Source organism: Stylophora pistillata, chromosome 5 (assembly GCF_964205215.1).
Source record: "Stylophora pistillata chromosome 5, jaStyPist1.2, whole genome shotgun sequence".
Classification (NCBI taxonomy): domain Eukaryota; kingdom Metazoa; phylum Cnidaria; class Anthozoa; order Scleractinia; family Pocilloporidae; genus Stylophora; species Stylophora pistillata.
In genome coordinates, this window is record NC_142523.1 from 23,983,597 (window position 1) to 24,003,966 (window position 20,370).

Here is a 20,370-nt window from a genome sequence, read left to right on the forward strand (position 1 = left end):
GTTAATCAGTTGATAGTGAAAGTGGGCGATTTCGGCATAACACCGACTTTTAAATGATACCGAAGTTATCTTTATTTGTAATGTGTCTCTTACGAGGCTAAAAGGATGCTAATTTTCATCAGTTCACCTCTTATTTGCTCCTTGTGGGGTTTAATATTCTCAAAATAGGACGGCTATGCAAATTGAATGTCGTAGACGAAAATTTAGACAATTCAGCTCCTATTTCCATCATATAATGTTTCAATAATATTTGAATTATCGTTATTATAAACGTTTTGTGCTATGGTTGAAATAGGAGGCAAATTTCATAATACTGAGGATCAATACCTCTTGAAAGTAATAAACAGGCGTCAAACTGAGCGCAAAGCTTCTCACAAAAACGTCAAAGGGTGACGTATGTTTGCAGCTTGAATTGCAACAATCAACTTTTAAGTGTAGGCGGAGCCAGATGGTTTTATAAACCCTTATATAGACACAGTTTTTCATCCTCAAAGCTTCTGAACGCTCTTCGCTTGACCGACGGAGGCAATCGAAAAGTCCAAGACAGGTTTTGAGAAGAAATTCAATGGAACCGTGGTTTTGGGTTCTCAGCTGGTTCCTCTCCATCTTCACGATGGTTGTAAATGGATTTGTCATCTTCCTCGTCTGCAGTAAACGTCAGCTTCGCACTAAAACCAACACGTTCATCGTCTCTTTAGCAGTGGCTGATTTTTGTGTGGGGATAATTGTTGCTCCTTTTTTTTTCTGTAATCTTGCAACCGAGTGTACCCCATCCTCCACAGCCCGATTAAGTATGGTGTGCGCATGGGTGTTCTTCATTTACGCCTCTGCATCAAACTTGTTTAGTTTAGTATTGGAACGCTACGTCGCGTTGGTGAAGCCTTTGAAGTACTTGACTTTTATGAAGCGCCGCCGAGTCATTCAAATGGTTCTTATATCCTGGGGAATACCTTTTCTTCTCACTCTTACTGCATTTTTGATAACGATCATTTCAGTCGATCGTTTCAGGACTATCAGCGGCAGTTTGTTTTTGCTTTTCGAAGTGATTTTGTGCGTAATTCTAATCTTCTGCCTTGCATCCATGTTTCATGTTGTTTACAAGAACTCTAGAAATTGCAGTTCAGCTAAGCAATTGCGGATTAACAAACGGGTCGCTAAAGTTAAAACTCAGAACATGTCAGCGGTAAAATGGGTTGCATTGGTAACGTGTGTGTTTCTGATTTGTTACGGAATAATGACGCGTTGCAGTTTTTTATTTTTAACTGGTCGTTTATGTAACGATTTTCATTACAAAGTACCTCTACAGCTTGTTAACTCTGGAATAAACCCTATAGCTTATGCCTTCTTCAAAAGGGACATAGAGGAAGAATGTAAAAGCCTTCTTCTCAAAAGGTGTCGTTGATTTACCACAGAGTAGTTGCTAAGCAAGGGAAACTTCAGTCGGTTCGACTTTTCTTGACAATACTTCTTGTGAACGTAGATTCACCACACGAAAGTTCCTGAGCAACACAACCTTTTTCTGAGGGAACAACTTAACACTTCCTTTAGATCCCGAGGACATCCTGTTCTGGATCTGTCTGTGATGCATTAATTCTTATCTTAATTGATATTGAGTTTAAATACTTTCAATGAAAATGAAAAGAAGTCACTCTTTTAAATATTGCATTTATCTCTAAGATTAAGAACCACATATTCAATGTATATCAAGGCCAGGGGAAAAAACTTTTTAAGCTGATTTGCATTAAAATCTACAAGAAATATCTGGTTCTTAAAAGTATGAGCTTACGCTCTGTATTTTAGTAAAGAGTACAAGCATATCATATTCCTCCGCCATTTGCTGTGGTTCTAAAACAGTCCCCCATGTCCACTGCTCCTTAAATGTTTCGCGCATCATGTTCCTGTTGATGAATTACATCAATTGTAAACTTGAAGGATAAATGTCAGGAGACAAAGGGAGAATTTTCTTAATTTTCGACTACAACAGTCGATTTGCATACGTGGGACTTCTCCATGGTGCTCAGTTCCGAGATTAGACCCCTAGCAGTAAACACTTTTGATTTTCCCCTCCCTCTAGACAATTTTAGTTTGGTAGGGTACTTGACGATGATAAAACAATGCCAAACCTTTCTCATCCCATGGGAAATTTCCTTAGAAACGGTTATTTAATAAAATCTTCGCTCGAATAACTGTGAATTACTTGAAAAGCATAAAAGTCGTGTAATTCATCAGACTAAATGTCAAGAAAAATTGTCAAAGGCAAACAATTTCAGGAAATTAGTAGCGCTGTGTTTGTTCGTAAGTCTTCGCGACAGGTCGTTTTAGTTTCTGCTAGTGTGTTGGACAAACAAATTTTCAATGAAAAGTGACGCACTTGCTAAGTAAAAGATGATGACGAGAATGAGTGTTTACAAGATGACAACTTAAAAGATATACTTGTAAGCCTCCTTTATTCCCCCTCGTGCGAGGTTGCAACGTTTTAGCTTCTCGGCTGGCTTCTAACACATCGCGGTAGAGATCGTAGGGTGCTACTAAGTTGACAGAATGCGTTACCGATCAAGAAATAACTCTTTAAAGCAAAGATCGTCATAAATAGCTTAAAAGAGTAACTTGAAAAAAATTATTTAAATACAGGTTGTATTTACGAAGACTGCAAGTCGAAGCAGCTGGTTCTAAAAATGTGGGATGCATAAACAGAGGCGACTTCCTATTATTACTACTTCCTCTCTTTTTCTGACAAAAAAAAAACAATCCAAGAAAAGTCCTGGTTTAAGTTAAAAGAAACTTGCAAGGTTTTGGTTTCTCGGCTGGTTCAGTCCCTAAGTAGAGATCATAGGGTATCAATTGATAGTAAAAGTGGGCCATTTACGCTTATCAACTTTGAAATTATCGCAATTTGAATTATTTGTCATTACCAGTGAAACAGGGGGCTAATTTAAAACACGTCTGTCCTTTCCTTCGCAACATTTTCATTTACCGGTGTTGATGACAAGGATATAACATTTCCTAGTTTTTTCTTTTCCATGAAAACTTTTGATGCCTTCGCAAAAAAGTTGTTCGCTAGACCAACAATTAATTACTGAAAAGGCATAAAAGTAGTTTAATTTGTTGGATTGTTATCAAGGAAACTGTTAAAGGTGAACGCTTTCAGGGAAGTTTACTTAGTTAAGTGTTCTTTATAACTGGCTTCGTGACAGCTTTTTTATTTTCTACTAACGTGTTTAGCAAACAACTTGCCAATGAAAAGGAGCTCATTTTTTTTAAAAATATATATATATGATAATGCAAAGAAGGTTTTACAAGATGACAACCTGAGGTATATTTCAAAAGTTATATTTTCTCCTTCGTGGAAACTTGCAAGGTTTGGGGTTTCTCAGTTGAATAAGAAGCCAACCGAAATTTCAAGGCCTTGGTTTCCTCTGCTGGCTCCTAATATAGAGATCATAGGGTTTTATCCTGGGTTTCTCGGCTTACTTCTGATGGGCGATTTCGGCATAACACCGATGGTCAAATGATATTGAAATTATCGTTATTTCAAATATATTTTGTTAGGAGGCTAATAGGATGCTAGTTTTCATTGATTCACCTCTAATTTGCTCATTGTGGAAATTAATATTCTCAAAATAGGACTCTGCTATGCAAATTGACTGTCGTAGACGACAATTTAGACATTCAGCTCTTGTTTCCATCATATACCGTTTCAATGATTATTTTTATTTAAAAATATTTTTTCTACGGTTGAAAAAGAAAGCAAATTTTCATTTTAATACTGATGATCAATTCTTCTTGAAAATAATAAACAGGCGTTAAACTTTGCGAGCAAAGCTTCTAAAAAAACAACCCCAAAGAGTGACGGATGTTTACAGCCTTAATTGTGACAATCAACTTTTAAGTGAATAGGCGTTCTCGGCGAAACCTATCCACAAAATCGATAGGAACGGGACGAGGTCAGTTCTTCACAGAAATCCAGTTTTATTCTGAAAATGCAAGCCGTTTTGGTCGCAGAAAGGGGGGTCATGGTCCCAAGGCGTCTTTGCGTAAACCGCGGAAACTGGGGATGAGAGTGCGAAAACTTGTGTTATCGTGAACTCGCACTTCGTAAACAACGTAATTTACAGAATGCTGTGTTTTGTGAAGACCGCTTTGCAAAGATTCCTGTCTTATAAGCTCATCCCACATGCAAACGCTCATGCCGTTCGTGGTAGGCCCACGCTAAATGATATTGAGTGTTTTCGGAATGGGCCAGTCCACGAACTTCATTGCTTGAAAGCTAGCAAATGTAGAAAGTTCATACTAGTTCCCACGAGATAACAAATAAGCCATATGTGAGTTCAAACCACGAAGATACTGGCAAATTTGTGACGGCCGATTTAACAACAAACTATGATACTGAGACGAACACCTCACTTGATGAAAAAAATTAAAAATGTTCGTGAACACAACTTCGAAGGGGACGTTGACAACAGCGAATTGGATAAGGGTACTGACAGAAGCAACTTAAATAGTAGGTTAAATATATAAGCTTAGCTCTTCCGTTATTTATCCTTTTTCTGTTACTGGTTTTTATTGGGTTCAATACTTGTAAAGTACGATTTGGTATTTCGTACTTAATCACTATTAACAATTGATTCATGCGTTAGCGTGCGTTCATCGAGAGTTGAAGCACTTGGGAAGTGTGGAGAGCACGAAAGATGCCTAAGAATTGCTCGATGCGCAGCCTAGAGCAACTCTAGCTTCTTGAGTGCTTTCCAAACTTCCCAAGTGCTTCAAGTCTCGATGAACGCACAGCTGACACAAACCAATTGTTTTATAACATTTTCAACGCTGTAGTTTATGTATAAAGGGGAGAAATTCCCTCTCCTACGCTTCAATGCATTGTTTATTTTGTTTCGGAAAAGTATTTTGCTATGCTTTAGTGATCTCGTGTCAGATTGGTCAAAAACTGACAGGTGAATTTATGCGTGGAAATGATGTTAGAGTTGTGAAACGAGACGAAACCGATGATTGCTTTGTTTTCCCTTTCTCTGGGTTTTTTCTCGGGAGTTAAAGAATTCTTACCAAAGAAAAAGTAGGCAGATCTTCATCGGCTTTTTCGCTTATTGCCATGTCTAGTTTAACTTTTTTGCGTAAGTTTTTCTCCTTTTTTAATGAAAGATGCTGATGTCACTAGCGAGAAAAAATTTTTTTCGCGCGGCATTTGTTTGCTGACGTCACCAGCGTGCACAATGGAAAATTGAAGCACGCTCGCGCAATTGAATTTGATTGCACGAATTTACGAGCTATGTTATAATTGTACTCGTATTTGGTGTGAATGCCATGGCTATAAAAGAAGCCCGAGTGAACGCTCCCCGAGCTTCTAGTTGATTAATGGCTAAAATCACAAAGTTACTAGGATTTCGAAAGTTGCTAACATAGCGATTAACCTGCTGAAAATAATAGCAGCAAACAAACTAAAACGCTAAGATAAATAACAGAGCATAATACCGATTATCGACGTACGGTAAAAAGAATCCAGAGGCGGACGCACACGGTAATTGACGAAAACAACAGTGTTCTCTACAAGCATCAATGCCCGGATGTCGGCTACGAGAAACAACTGTGCAAAAAAAGGGAGTTGAGCGCGGGCCTCAACAAGATGGTTTTGTAAGACTTCTATATAGACAGAATTTTTCATCCTTAAAATTTCTAAAAACGCTGTTTGCTTGACCGAAGGAAGCAATTGAAAGGTCCTTGACAGCTATTAAGAAGAAATTCAATGGAACGTGGTTTTGGGTTCCTGCCTGGTTCCTTTCCATCTTCACGATGGTTGTAAACGGATTTGTCATCTTCCTCATCTGTAGTAAACACCAGCTTCGCACTAAAACCAACACATTCATCATGTCTTTAGCAGTGGCTGATTTCAGTGTTGGGATAATTGCTGTGCCTTCACTTTTTTTATTTCAACCGAATGTACCCCACTCTTTACAGAGCGGGTTAACTGTGATGTATGTAAGGTTGTTCATACTTTATGCTTCTGGATCAAACTTGTTTTGTTTGGTGCTGGAACGCTATATCGCCGTAGTGAAACCTTTGGAATACTTGACTTTTATGAAGCGCCGCCGAGTCATTCCAATGGTTCTTAGCTCTTGGGGTATTCCTTTTATTTTCACGTTTACTTTATTGTCGATCAGACTTAATCCATTCGATCGTTACGAGACTGTCATTGGCTCTTTGTTTTTGTTTTTCGAGGTAATCTTGTGCGTAATTTTAATCTTTTGCCTTGCATCTATGTTCCTTGTTGCTTATAGGCAGAATTCTAGAGATCTCACTTTAGCCAAGCAATTGCAGTTTAATCAACGGGTCGCTAAGGTGAAAACTCAGAACACGTCAGCAGTAAAATGGGTGGCTTTGGTAACGTCTGTTTTTCTATTGTGTTACGGAATACCTATGCGTTGTAGTTTATTATTTTTAACTGGTCATCAATGTGGTAACGATAATTATTACAAAATCCCTCTACAAGTTGTTAACTCTGGAACAAACCCTATAGCTTATGCTTTCTTCAAAAGAGACATTGAGCAAGAATGTAAAAGATTTCTCTTCAAAAGGCGGCGTTGATTTAAAAAAGAGAAGTTCCTAGGTTTGAAAAATTTAGTTTACGCACAGAATTAACACTTCCCTTAAATTTCGAGGACTTCCGGCTGTGGATCTACCTGTGATCTATTGATTCTTGTAACTGCTAATTAGTTGTAAACGTCAATGAAACTAAGATGAATCACCTGTTTAAGAAATATAGTGTTGATATTACATTTATCTCTAAGATTGAATACTACATCTTGAAGATATCGAGACCGTAAGTTGCTGGAGAAAAATGTTTGTTAAATTATTGAGGTTGATTCGTACTACAGTTTTAAAAATATATGGTTCCTAAAACTATGAGGTTACCCTGAATAATTGAATTAAAGAGCTAAAAATATTACATTCCTCCTCAATTTTACTGTGTTTCTACAACAGTTTACCCGGTCCACTGCGTGGTCCTTCATTGTTATAGAGCATTATGTTCTTTTTAATAAGTTACATCAAACAGAACTTTGAAACGATAAATGCTGGAAAACAAGAGTTGGGTTTTCTGAATTTTCATCTACGACAGTTCATTTGCATACTTGTAACTTGGCAGCAGTGTGTTAAGCCGAAATTTGACCCTTTCACATGAACACTTAATTTTCCCTTTCCTTTAGGCGATTTTCATTTGGTATCGTAGACGAAAATCAGTGTTATAACATTGCCAACCCTTGTTCATTCCATGGATACTTTTCTTAGAAACGTTCGTCAAATGAAGAAGATCTTCGCTCGACTAACAGTAAAATACTTGACTGACAAGTATTAAAGTCGTGTAATTCATCAGACTAATGCCATGAATGTCAAGAGAAACCGTCAAAGGTAAGCCCTTTCAGGAAACTAAAGCTTTGTGACAAGGTTTGTTTTTAATTTCTGCGAGAGTGTTTCGCAAACATATTTTCCATGATAGGTGACGCACTTGATCCACAAGTCTTGCACATGATGACGTTTTAAACGAAAATGAAAACAAACTCTTAGCTTCAATTGATGCAGAAGAACCTGTAATTAACAGTACAAACTACACGGAGATAGAAAAAGAAATTTCAGAACAAGTTAAAGACGAAAACACCGAGCTGGCAAGAAGCAACAGGAAAAGTAAACGAAGGTCTTAAAGTATGCTATGCGCCATGAGGTCGGGAAAACACTCGATTACGTCTCGTATTCCCCTACATTTCCTTCGTGCTCTCGCCGCTTCCTGTGTGCTCTACAGCAGAAAAGACAATCAAGGCTTCTTTACTGATTAAACGTCATTCACTTGATAATAAAGCTGGGGGCCGTTTACGCTTAATACCCACCAATTCATAACTTTAAAATTATTGTTTTTGAAATATTGTCGTTACCGGTGAAATAAGGGGCTAATATTCATTCATTTACATCTTATAGGCACTCGTGCAATATCTATATTCCTAAATAAGACTTTGCTGTAGTTTTGTTCTGAGAAATAAAACACATGGGAAGATGAAGTAAAAATTATTCCATTTTTGTTGTCAATTTCTGATGAGTCCATCCTTCTTGAAAACCTTAAAGGGCGATAAATGTTTGAAGGCTGATAGTTTCTAAAGAAACTGTTTGGGGCTGCGTCGGTGGGGGTAACGAAATAATTTGTATATATCAACAAAGTTGAAATGGTAAATTGGCCACCGTAACGATTACAAAAGCTAACGTTTCAAGCGTTAACCCTTCGTCGGAGCAATAAATGTTTGCACCTGCAAATGTGACTTAATCAATCAACGGCCACGAGTTAAACTCAACCTGAAAAGTTTGGATTGTATTTAAGAAAACTTTGAGTCCAACCGCTGGTTCTGAAAAAAATATGATGCTTTAACAAATATGGACTGTCATAATTACTACTTACCCTTTTTTTTCCGACAAAGAAAACAATCCGAGAAAAATCTTGGTATCAATTTAAAAGATTTTGGTTTTCCGTCTGGTTCAGTCCCAAAGTAGAGATCTTATGGTATCATTTGATACGAAAAGTGGGCGATTTACGCTTAGCAATAACCGATTGATAACTTTGAAGTTATCGCAATTTGAAATATTTGTCATAAGCTGTGATATAAGGGGCTAATTTTAAACACGTCTTCGCTTTCCTTTTGATGTAACTACACTTTTAGACTAGGCTTACTTTCCTAGAGAAAATTTTACTTTTCTTAGATTGTACAGCCATATTTGCATTTCAGTGAGAAACATCTGGTTCTCAGTTACGACTATGAGCTTGTGTTATATATTTTAATGAAAGAGTAAATTTTCTTCCTTAATTTGCTGTGTTTCTACCACAGTTTGCCTAGTCCACTGTCTGGCCCTTCAATGTTTTAATTAACGCAATATGTTCCTTTTGATGAATTACATCAATTATAATTTTGAAACGAAAAATGCAGGGAAACAGGAGCTGAATTGCTGAATATTCGTCTACGAAAGTCGATTTGCTTACGAGTCACTTCTCCATGAATTGCGTTTAAGGGGGAAGCTACCTTCGATGGTCAATGCCGAAATGACAAATATTAGATCTGAGCCCGCGTAAAAGCGGTTTTGTTTAAAGATGCACGGAATGGAGGCACTTGGGCCAAAGGCTTTGTAAATTCTCAAAGGTATCACTGTATATCTCAAAAAAACTCGCATTTTACGCTATTTTTTTACTTTCATCGAGAATCTGAAGTATTCAAAAGGCAAAGATAGCAATGGTTAGACATGATTGCATTCGGATGCAACAACCGGAGCGATAAACCACACTACAAACATCTTGGCCGGAAAGTCACCATCAATTGAGCGTCTTTCCTTCGGAGCCTTCCTTTTGGTTTTCTGCTCGGAGAAACTGAATATTGTCGGAACTGAGTCTGACTTAAGACTTACTTTCCAGCCAGCATATGACTCGGAAAAGTCTTCCTTTTCAAAATGTTCACTACATAAAAGGAATTTCTTACTTACGGGCGTGTTTTCCCGTTTAATCTTGACTAGCCAAGTCACCAGAAGTTTCTTGTTGCTCAGTGGCAGTGAATGCCACGAAAGATGCTTGCAATGTGGTTTATCGCTCCAGTTGTGGCATCCAAGTGCAATACAATGTCTAACCACTGCTATCTTTGCCTTTTGAATGCTTCATATTGTCGATAAAAGTAAAAAAAAAAATAGCGTAAAATGCGAGTTGTCTTCAAATATACAGTGATACCTTTGAAAATCTACAAAGCCTTTGTCCCAAGTACCTCGACTCCGTGCATCTTTAGACGAAACCGCTTTTACGCGGGCTCAGATCTAATGTCTGCTATTAGATTCTGATGTAACACCTCTTCCCTTTCCTTTTCATGGAAATCCTCGTCAAGCAACTGAGATGTTGGATCGACTAATAGGGAATCACTCCACAAGCAAAAAGTCGCGTAATTCATAGGACTGGTGTCAATAAAAACTGTTTAAGGCAAGCGCTTTTACACTAAGTTTTCCTGGCGAGTCTTGGTGATAGCTTTTTAGTTTCTGCTAGATTGTTCAGCAAACAATTGTTTCATGGAAAGTTGCACACTTGCTAAGGAGAAAATGATCGTGTAGATTAGTGTGTACAAGATGACAACCTGAAATATCTCTGTAAACCTCCTTTATTTCCTAACCCCCTATAATGAAAGGTTGCAAGGTTTCGGTTTCATGATAGATCGTAGGGCATACGTCGTCAGAATGGGGGACCCATGAGAAAATTACTCTTTAACATAAAGATCATCATAAATAGCTTATAAAAGAGGAACTTGAAAAAGTGAAATTGAATAGGAGTTGTACATGCATCTATGAAAACTTTGAGTCGAAGCAGCTGGTTCTAAAAACATTTTATGTATACACAAACATGAATTCTTACAGGAACTACTTCTGAAAACCTTTTTTTTCTGACAAAAAAAAACCGTACGAAATAAGTCCTGGAATAAACTTATGGAAAATGTTATTATTAAAAGAATGTCAAATGTACTCAGAATATTTTTGGTATCGTCAGGCACTTAACAATAAAAGGGGCTCGATTTAGCTCTAACGCCTCCCGGTTAGCTCAATTGGTTAGAGCGCTGGACTGTTGTGCGGGAGGTCGAGGGTTCGAGGCCCGGCCGGACCAACACTCAGGGTCTTAAAATAATTGAGAAGAATATGCTACCTTTCTATAACATCAAGAAATGGTTAGATATTCTAGTCTTCTCGGATAGGGACGAATAAATGGAGGTCCCGTCTCCTGCAGGGTTAGGGGCAGGAGACGTTAATTTCCCACGCACGAGATTACTGTGTGATGGATGTCCTCCCCTGGGGTGGGATGGGTGGGTAACAGGACCCCCGTTGATACCAGTGTTTATTACACTGAAGGGGCTATCCTGTATAAATATAGATGTCTGTCTGTCTGTCTGTCTGATAATTTTGAAATTACCATAATTTGAAATATATTGTCAGTACACGTAAAATTGGGGGTTGATCAAAAAAATTCTTTCCCCTATCCTTTAGAAAGTTTTCAATTGTTGGTGTAGATGTTAAGAATAAAGCATTTGCTAGCCTTTTTTATTCCATGGAAACTGTTTATTCCTTCTAGAACAAAATGTTCGCTGAAGTAAAAGTCAGATCCTTATTGAGTATAAAAGTCGTTTAATTTAATGTATTATTGTCAAGAAGACTGATAAAAGCGACGCTTTCAGGAAACTTTACACATTTAAGTGTTCTTGACTAAGAGCCAGCCGAAATTTGAAGGCTTTGGTTTTGTCGGCTGGCTCCTAATGTCTATATCATAGGGTATTAGTCGATTAAAGACGCATTCATTAGAAAAGGGAATATTTAAAAATATGTCAAATTCAATAAGAATTGATGTCGTAACGTCAGTCACTTGATCATGATAGTAAATGTGGGATATTTCGGCGTGACAGCGACTGTTAATGACACTGAAATTTTTATTTGAAATGTTATTTATTCGAAGGCAAATAGGAGGCTAATTTTCATCAATTCACCTCTTATTTGCTCATTGTGAGAATTAATATTCTCAAAATGAGACTCTGCTATGCAAATTGACTGTCGTCGACGACAGTTTAGACAATTCAGCTCTCGTTTCCATTATGTACCGTTTCAGTAAAACTGAAATTATCGTCATTCAAAATTATTTTCGCTATGGTGGAAAAAGGAAGCAAATTTTTATTAATACTGATCATCAATTCTTCTTGAAAGTAATTAACAGGCGTCAAACATTGTGCGCAAAGCTTCTTATAAAAACGTCAAAGAGTGACGGATGTTGGCAGCCTTGATTGTAACAAGACGGGGCCAGATGGTTTTATAAAACCTCTATAATTAGACACTATTTTTCATTCTTAAACCCTCTAAACGCTCTTCGCTTGACCGAAGGAGGCAATCGAAAAGTCCAAGGCAGCCGTAGTTTAAGAAGAAATTCAATGGAACCGTGGTTTTGGGTTCTCAGCTGGTTCCTCTCCATCTTCACGATGGTTTTAAATGGATTTGTCATCTTCCTCGTCTGCAGCAAACGTCAGCTTCGCACCAAAACCAACGCGTTCATCGTGTCTTTAGCAGTGGCTGACTTTTTTGTTGGAATGGTTGCTGTTCCTTCACTTTTTATCTGCAGCATGGCAAGCGGGTGTATCCGATAACAAAACGAGATTACTCATAGATTATTTAAGGGTGCTCTTCATTTACGCTTCAGGATCAAACTTGTTCAGTCTAATATTAGAACGCTACATCGCTGTGGTGAAACTTTTTAAATACTTGACTTTTATGAAGCGCCGTCGAGTCACTCAAATGGTCCTTACATCCTGGGGAATGCCTTTTATTTTCTCTCCTGTATTTTTGATTGGATTCATTTCAGTCGATCGTTTCAGGACTATCAGTGGCTATTTGTGTTTGCTTTTCGAAGTAATCTTGTGCGTAATTTTAATCTATTGCCTTGCATCCATGTTTCATGTTGTTTACAAGAACTCTAGAGATTGCAGTTCAGGTAAGCAATTGCAGCTTAGCAAACGGGTCGTTAGAGTTAAAACTCAGAACACGTCAGCGGTAAAATGGGTTGCATTGGTAACGTTTCTGTTTCTGATTTGTTACGGAATAATGATGCGTTGCAGTTTTTTAGTATTAACTGGTCATTTATGTAATGATTTCCATTATAAAATACCTATAGAAATTATTAACTCTGGAATAAACCCTATAGCTTATGCTTTCTTTAAAAGAGACATACAGGAAGAATGTAAAAGGCTTCTTTTCAAAAGGCGTCGTTGATTTACCACAGAGTAGTTCTTAAGCAAGAAAAACTTCAGTCAGTTCAACTTTTCTTGACAGTGTAATTCTTGTGCACGTGGATCCTTAGACCTTAAGCTTTCTGCTGTGGATCTATCCGTGATGAGCTAGTTTTATCTTAATTGCTGTTAGGTCGAGCTGAATTAAACGATGGCTCAACTATGTAATAAATAGAGCACTGATGTTACATTTATCGAATAGGTCGAGGCTTTACTTTGTTTTTAAATGTAATAAACATCTGATTCTTAAAAATATTAGCTTGCCCTGCATAATTTGATAATAAGAGTAAAAACATCTCATATTCCTTGCCTGCCAATTGATGTACCCAGCTCTATATCAGATCGCCTAGTCCACGCCTAGTTCAATCAGACGCTATCATACAAAATATGATGCATAAGAAGCAATCGATCATCAACAATCCCTTTGAAAATTCGACATAAAAAATTTCTAGCCCAGTTTTATACATGTGCGAGGAGTTTTGCGAAATTTCTTTTAAATTTGACGCGGCAATCGAGCGCGGAGCAATCTTCAACGATTAACGTTGCATCACATACCACCACTAAAAGTTGTACGATATCACCTCTGAATCAAACATTCACATCATGAGGACCAAAGAAATAGTCACCAGAAGCTCTTGACTAATCGATAAATTCTCCTTGTCAGCACGATGGGCAATGTATGCTGAAAGATATTGGAGAGTATACATGATAAAGGATAAACAACAAGAGAGGTATATTTGTTCGAATCTCTCCATATCAGCCACTCTGGGGACAGAAAATAGGTCGCTAAAGCCCGAATGGCGTAATATTTTCTCTAAGGCTGGAACATTTCTAGTATTAACCTTTTAACTCCAATGAGTGACCAAGACAGAATTCCTCCTGACAAAATCAATAACATATGAAGCAGACAAATAATGAGGATAAGATAAAAAGAAGATCAGGGGACTATCATTTGATCCAAAACCAAATTCTCTAAACTAAGATTATAACAATCGGTATGGCAGACAGTGAGGAAAATTAATAATGAGATCTTGGGGGTGAACGGGTTATACTCGACTACACGTTCCTTTCTCGTTTCCCTTTCTTTTCTTTTTCTTTTGTCCTTTGATCGAAAGTTTGTAAAAATTCAGCCTTTCCTTCTGCTGTTTTGTTCTTCGTCGAGACTGTGTGGCGTAGTTTGAACTAAAGTAGAGCCCTATATCTCGAGGTTGGATGGGAAACAAAAGGATATCAAGATTCCAGGGAGTTCGAGCGAGCTGATAGTTACTAAAATATTATTACGAAGAGTTAAATATATTTGAAATAAGCATTAGCTCTTCGAAAGGCCTGGTTACTTTTCACCCTCTGTCTCCAAGTCTAATTTGGATCTATAGACAACTATTTTAAAAACCGAAGAGCTATCTTTAGGTAATAGCCGTGGTATCACTGGTATTGCTATGCTTGCAACGGTATTTGTATCTCTCCATTAGAGTATTTAAGTTTAAAACTAGCGTATCATTATTTATTTCATAGATACTGAGATTTACACACGACAAAAAGCCCGCGTAAAACTAGTACGTTATTAGCCAATAGGAAACGCGAACGATGAATTTTCACTGGTGAAAAAACGTCGTTCGCCCAATCCCAAACGCTAACGACGAAAATTCACTAGTGCACAATCGTGGCCCGTGAGTTTCACTCCGACTCTTGAATCCAACATGGCTAGTTCAAGGTTTGCTTCTTTGGAAGGTTCCATTGAGACTTTTATTGAAGAACAAGAAAACCAGAACACAGTGAAGAAAACGAAATGAGACGTTGCTTTGTTTACAGAGTTCCTTCAAACAAAAGGAGAAGCGCGAGGTAAAATGGCTGAAATTCCTCCCGCCGAGCTGAATGAACTTTTGAGTGAATTAATTCTAAGCGTTCGCACCAAAGAAGGACAAGATTACGAAAAAGCATCAGTGGAAGAGAATCAGAGTAACCAGCGACTCCGATGATGACTAAGTTATGTACACTGTAAGTTTGCCTTGAATTTTCATGAAAGTTGCAGACTGTTTTTGACTGATATCGGTTAAGGTTTGCATTGTGTTATTCGGCGTAAAAGTGTATGACGCTGCGTGTTTTCATGATTAAGTGACATTCTGATTTACGACATTTATGACTTGTAAATCTAAGTCAAGTTGTTTTAGATGATGGTTAATTAGATGATGGTTTATTAAAAACTGCACACGGTGGCATAAAATTATGAATTACAGTGTGTTTACATATATATTACGGGAATAGATAAAATTACATTTGTTTTTGAGGGACTGGGATTACAGGCTGTTATAAATAATTTACAATTCATGGGGAAATAAAATACTATAATAGAGACAAGTAGACCTTATGATTAGTTAATTTTCGCCATTGCTGGAAAAAACCTAGAACCAAGCGTTTTGTTCTATACTGAAAACGGCTAGAACTGCCACTGCTCCTAAGGTGGTAAGAGTGACACTCGGATCGCATGTGAGGGAGGAGACGGTGCAGCTGCCAGGCCGGGATAATTTTGACACTTTAAGACATAAGTGGGCACCTCTATCCTCTAAACTGGTAATGTTGGCTTGCGCAAGAGCCTGTTGATAGTGGAGGTCAGGATATATGATTCGCATAGCCCTCTTCTGGATAGCTTCAAGCTGGTCAACGAGGAGGCGAGGAAGGCAAGAAGCCCAAAGAACAGAAGAGTATTCTAGAAGAGAGCGAACCAGGGCACTATAGATAGTGACAATATCCGCCGGAGGGACGCCAACGCGCTTCAAGACCCTAAGAATGTGCGGTCGCTTGGACGCCTTGGAAACAATATCGTTGGTGTTATCGTTCCACTTCAGGGTGTTACTCATGGTCAGACCGAGTACTTTGTGAGATGATACAGCCTCTAGAGGTAAGTTATTGATAGAGGGCATTGGGGAGACAGGTTTGGTTTTGAGTGGACAAATAGTCATGGTCTTACATTTTTTAGGGTTAAGATTTATGTTGTTCTTCTGGGCCCATTGCGAAATGCAGTCATTGTCGTTCTGCAGAGATGACACCACCCCTAAACCTCAGATATTGTTCCGCCGTCGACATACTTCCAGTGGTTTGAACGGAGGGGAGAGTGGGTAGCCAGATCGTTAATCATTATCAAAAAAGGATTGTACCTAGTTTGGTACCCTGGGGGACACCGGAATGTACGGGCATCCACCCTGAGATGGAGTCCAAGAGCTTAACAGCCTGACGACGGCCACTGAGGAAGCTGCAAATCCAATTGATCAACTAGCCTCAAACCAACCTTTTCTCTAAAAGTTGTCATTTACGTCTACATATTTGGTTTTTTTATCTTCATTAAACATTTCAAAAGACAATGAGAACTTTATATTTTAGTTTATAATAGCAATTGATTGGGTTTTCTAAACATGCGCGTCCAAACTGATGAAATTGACCAGCAACGCTCACTTGTTCGTTTCTGATATTTCTCAACTCGTGAATAAAAATCGTACGCGTGCATTTTCCATGGAGTAATCTCTATTTACCACTGAACAATAATAAACAAAAGTTAATTTGTCGTTGGTTTTCGGGCCTTCGTTTACAACTCAGAAAACTCATTTAAATTACAAGTCGTTTTCAAAAATTAAAATCTTTACTTGATCTCAGTCTTGCACGTGGAGAGAGCTTACGAACAGCGAGAAATTTTAGCGTCTTTTTCAGCTGTTTTGGGGCCAAGAAAGACGTTATTTGGACCATATTAACTTGGATATTAACTTATCAGTCCTGCCAAAAGCGGTAAGTGTTTCTTTGAATCTGCTGGTTAAAGTGGTTAAAATTCGACGTCGCAAACTGATGGATGTCACTTTGTCACGATTTTTCTCAAGGTAAATAACTTAATATGTATTAATACAGTGAAATACAGTGTTCGTTCTCTTATTGTTAATGTTGAAAATAAAATTACAGAGTGAAATGTAAAAGGAGGAACTTATCACACAGTACAGCACGAACAGTGTAAGACAAACTCCTCCCCATTCATGGCCGCCATGACAGTTCTTATTGAACCAAGCGACTCTGGGGCAGCAGTGAGAGTTTTCTTTTAATTGTTGGTGCATTGATCACTTCTTTACTTATTCAGTATCTAGTTTCGTTTGTAAGCTTAATGCAATAATGTCAGTTACAGTCGATCAGGATTATACTTTCTTAGTTTTAACAATAGATCAACGGTATCTCAAAATGGTTTCGGTCTTTTAAAACACCAGTTACACATTAGTTTTTACGTATTCCTTTGGTAATGGTGCCAAAAGCAAAACCAATTAAATACTTCTGAACTTGTTAAAATTATATTTCAGGACAGAAAAGGTTACCATAGCAACACATCAGCCTCTCAGTTTGCCCCCCTAATCAAAGTTTTATCAGCTTGCAAGAGATTTCTTGCTGCTTGTAACTCAAAAACGAGTCGGTGACACTCATTTTTATCACTGAGTTGCAATCAGCATATCAAGATTTATCTTATTATAAAGTTTTTATAATTATTCTATACACACACTCGAGTCATCTTACTTTTTTGGATCATACGATGTGGCTCCATATCCAAGGGTAAAGAAACCAAAAAGGACTCCCCTGGGATAAGTATAAGCCTGGAATTATCTCAGGGTTATCCCTGAGGGGTATTCCAAAGGCTTACCCGTAATAGAATAAAATCCCATCCAGGATGAGTAGCAAGACTCCCAGTCGCTTCATGTTATCATATCTGAGATAAGCAGCCGTAAGGGATTATTTTGTGGGCTTTCCCTTGGGCTACACGTGGGGTAGAGTGAGCAAAACATGTGTGGAGAGCAAGACATGCAAGGAACGGAAAGGTGAAAAGGAGAAAATTCAGCAGCGACGTTAGTTATTTAGTTGTGTTAATGTTATAGATAATAATTGGAAAGAGAGGTTTCCAGAAATTTCTATAATGCCTAGTCATGCTGGCAAGCATGCGTGAACTTTCAAACGTCATGCCATGACACTTTCTGGAACATTCTGGTAGGTCATGCAGTTGACTAAAATTTTGGTGTAGTTGTAAGCTTCTGGAATGTTCTGTGATAATAAATCCAATAAAGCCTGATTGTCCATTTTCTTAGCTCTTGAGGCTAAATCAAACTCAAGAAGTTTGTTTTAACAATGATAATTCTCGAAGTTGTTTTCAGAGTAAGTTTTTCTATTCCTTATATGTCTAATACTTTGATAACGTATATTTTATTTATTAAAACTTTTTCAGATCATTTAGTAACACCCTTGGAGCCTGATTGTTGAATTTCCTAACTCTTGAGGCTGAAATCAAATTGAAAATACATCTAAAATTGAGATTTCTCCTATTCAGTTTCTTTAGAATTCTCTCTTGAATTTCCCAACTAATTTGGAAATTATTACTTCTAAAGTCTATTTCAGAGTCTAAAACCACTTCAAGAGCATACTTCGAACATTGGCATTCTCGAAGGTATTTTTACAATAAGTTTGATTTATGTCTCTCTCATGAGATTGATGCACTGATAGATTTATTTTTACCTTGCAACTTTTTTGAAATAAATCTTTGGTGGCTAGTTGTTAAGTTTCCCAGCTATACATTAAGTTTAAAACCGAATTCAACACACCCCAAAGAATTGATGATTCACCTTTTTTTCCATATTCTTTTCAGTTTTCATTTTTTAATTCTTTTTCCAAAACTGACACTTCTTTACCAATGGACTTCATTATTGGATCTTTCTTGTTTTTCAGGAGAAAATTGTATCCTAAATGATCAAAAAGAATATCTCAGCTCTTGAGACTTAAGTCAAACTCTAAGAGTACGCTCCAAAAAATTAATTTTTTTAAACACAAAATTAAGTATGTTCTTTTAACCATGAATTTTATTTTGTTGCAGCGAACTCTCCCAACGCGGCCGCCTCAACTTCGTCAGCTGCAACTTTTCAGGTAATTAGTGAGGAAATTTCTGATCACTCTGCAGCTCATTTCTATTATGAAGTTAACCAGTATAGATAACGTCCAAAACAACATATCTTTTCTCGCGCGCTCTCCACAGTGTTTGTATTTTATACCATTTTGCAGTATTCGTGATAAAAACCGACTTTTTTTGTTTTTGTTTTTATGATGATGTCCTCTTGTTTGATCCAATGCTGCGCATGTATTCCAGCTGCGCGCGCCACAAAAGCAGTATATGTATGTAGTAGTCCCTCTTGAGCCCGCTTGCTAATACAGTACCCCCATCCTCTCCCCCCGCCCACCCCTCCCCCTCAACCACATCGATTCTTCAGGTTTCCCAGACAATTAACCAGTACCCATTTATACTCCTGGATGGAGATGGACTGTACTCATTTATGCCCCTGGGTGGAGAGGGACAGTACTCATTTATGCTCTTGGGTGGAGAGGGACAGTACTCATTTAAACTCCTCGGTGGAGAGGAAAAGTATTCATTTGTAATTCTGGGTGGAGGAAGTACTGTGAACGTAAAGTATTTTCTCTAAGAATACAGAAGAGTGACCCAGCCAGGCCTTGAACCCATCCCTTAAGATCAACCGCGCTTACCGTTGAGAAGGTGGAAGGAGGCGACTTCCTAGCTGCAGGACGCGCGTTTCCCAGCCCGCCGTATTACTTGAGACGAGTCCAAAACAAGTTTGCTTAGATCTGGCACTAATAATAAGGTGTTAACAGTTCCAGACCCCTTGCAGACATTTCGCCAGCTCGCGTTTCTCAAGGCCTCATACTTCCCCAAGGGAAAAGGAACACTTAGAACTGCAGGCTATTGTTTTCCTTCCTCGGCGTTGGGTATCCAAAGGTCGGCTGATTTTGTTGATTGAAGTGTCCGCAACTTTTTATCATGCTGTGATCACGTCTTGCTGCTTTTTTTTCCAGGCATGAAATGCAACACTTTGTACATAATCTTAAAGGATACCTGTCAAACCAGATTCTAAATGTTACCTGGTCAGAGTTTCAAGAAGGACTTTTGAATGTAGGTGACCTGGGAATGAATTGTGAATGTAGATGACCTGGTAATGAATTGTGAATGAGGGAGGCCTGGGAATGGTTCAGCTGCATTACACTTTATATAATAAGCTGAAATATTTCGGGCATTGTGATTGGTAAGAAGTTCGCTTTTTCGCGGCGCTTCTTGAATTTTTTTTTTCCTTTTTTTCATCAGGTGAGAAGCTTGGACGACTTGCACAACAAACACGCGGACTACCTCCGAAAAGCCATTTTCCGTTCCCTGCTCAGTCGTAAGGTTGCGCCTGTGATAACCATCATTAGTGACCTGGGCACGCTTATACTCAAACTGCGCACACAGCTGTTGACGTCTCCATGACAACTAGACCCTGGCAGAGGGCACTTGACTCATCCCGCTTATGACATCATAAGATCATAATATATCACAATACTCATAAAGTGTTCAAAGAATACTCTACCTTTCTCTTCACAGGTGAGATGTTTCAGAAAATGAATTTTTTTTGTAAGTGTGTCTACCTTCATAGTACTTTTGCAATGGAGAATCGAAGGTGTTAGGTATAACAGGGGGTCTGTTATATAGCCG

At 38.2% G+C, this 20,370-nt stretch overlaps 1 protein-coding gene and 1 pseudogene across 1 annotated transcript in view; both read left to right on the top strand.

The window, feature by feature from the left end:
- LOC111324581 (gamma-tubulin complex component 6) overlaps window positions 1-20,160 on the top strand; it is a 66,359-nt gene extending 46,199 nt beyond the window's left edge. Inside the window, exons 30-31 of the mRNA XM_088759945.1 lie at window positions 19,698-19,794; window positions 19,984-20,160. Of these exons, the coding sequence (XP_088616071.1) occupies window positions 19,698-19,794; window positions 19,984-20,145 (259 nt within the window). The 3' untranslated portion in view covers window positions 20,146-20,160. The remainder of the gene's footprint in view (window positions 1-19,697; window positions 19,795-19,983) is intronic.
- On the top strand, window positions 11,441-13,082 carry LOC148730929 (neuropeptide S receptor-like; annotated as a pseudogene).
- Window positions 20,161-20,370: the final 210 nt, after the last annotated feature.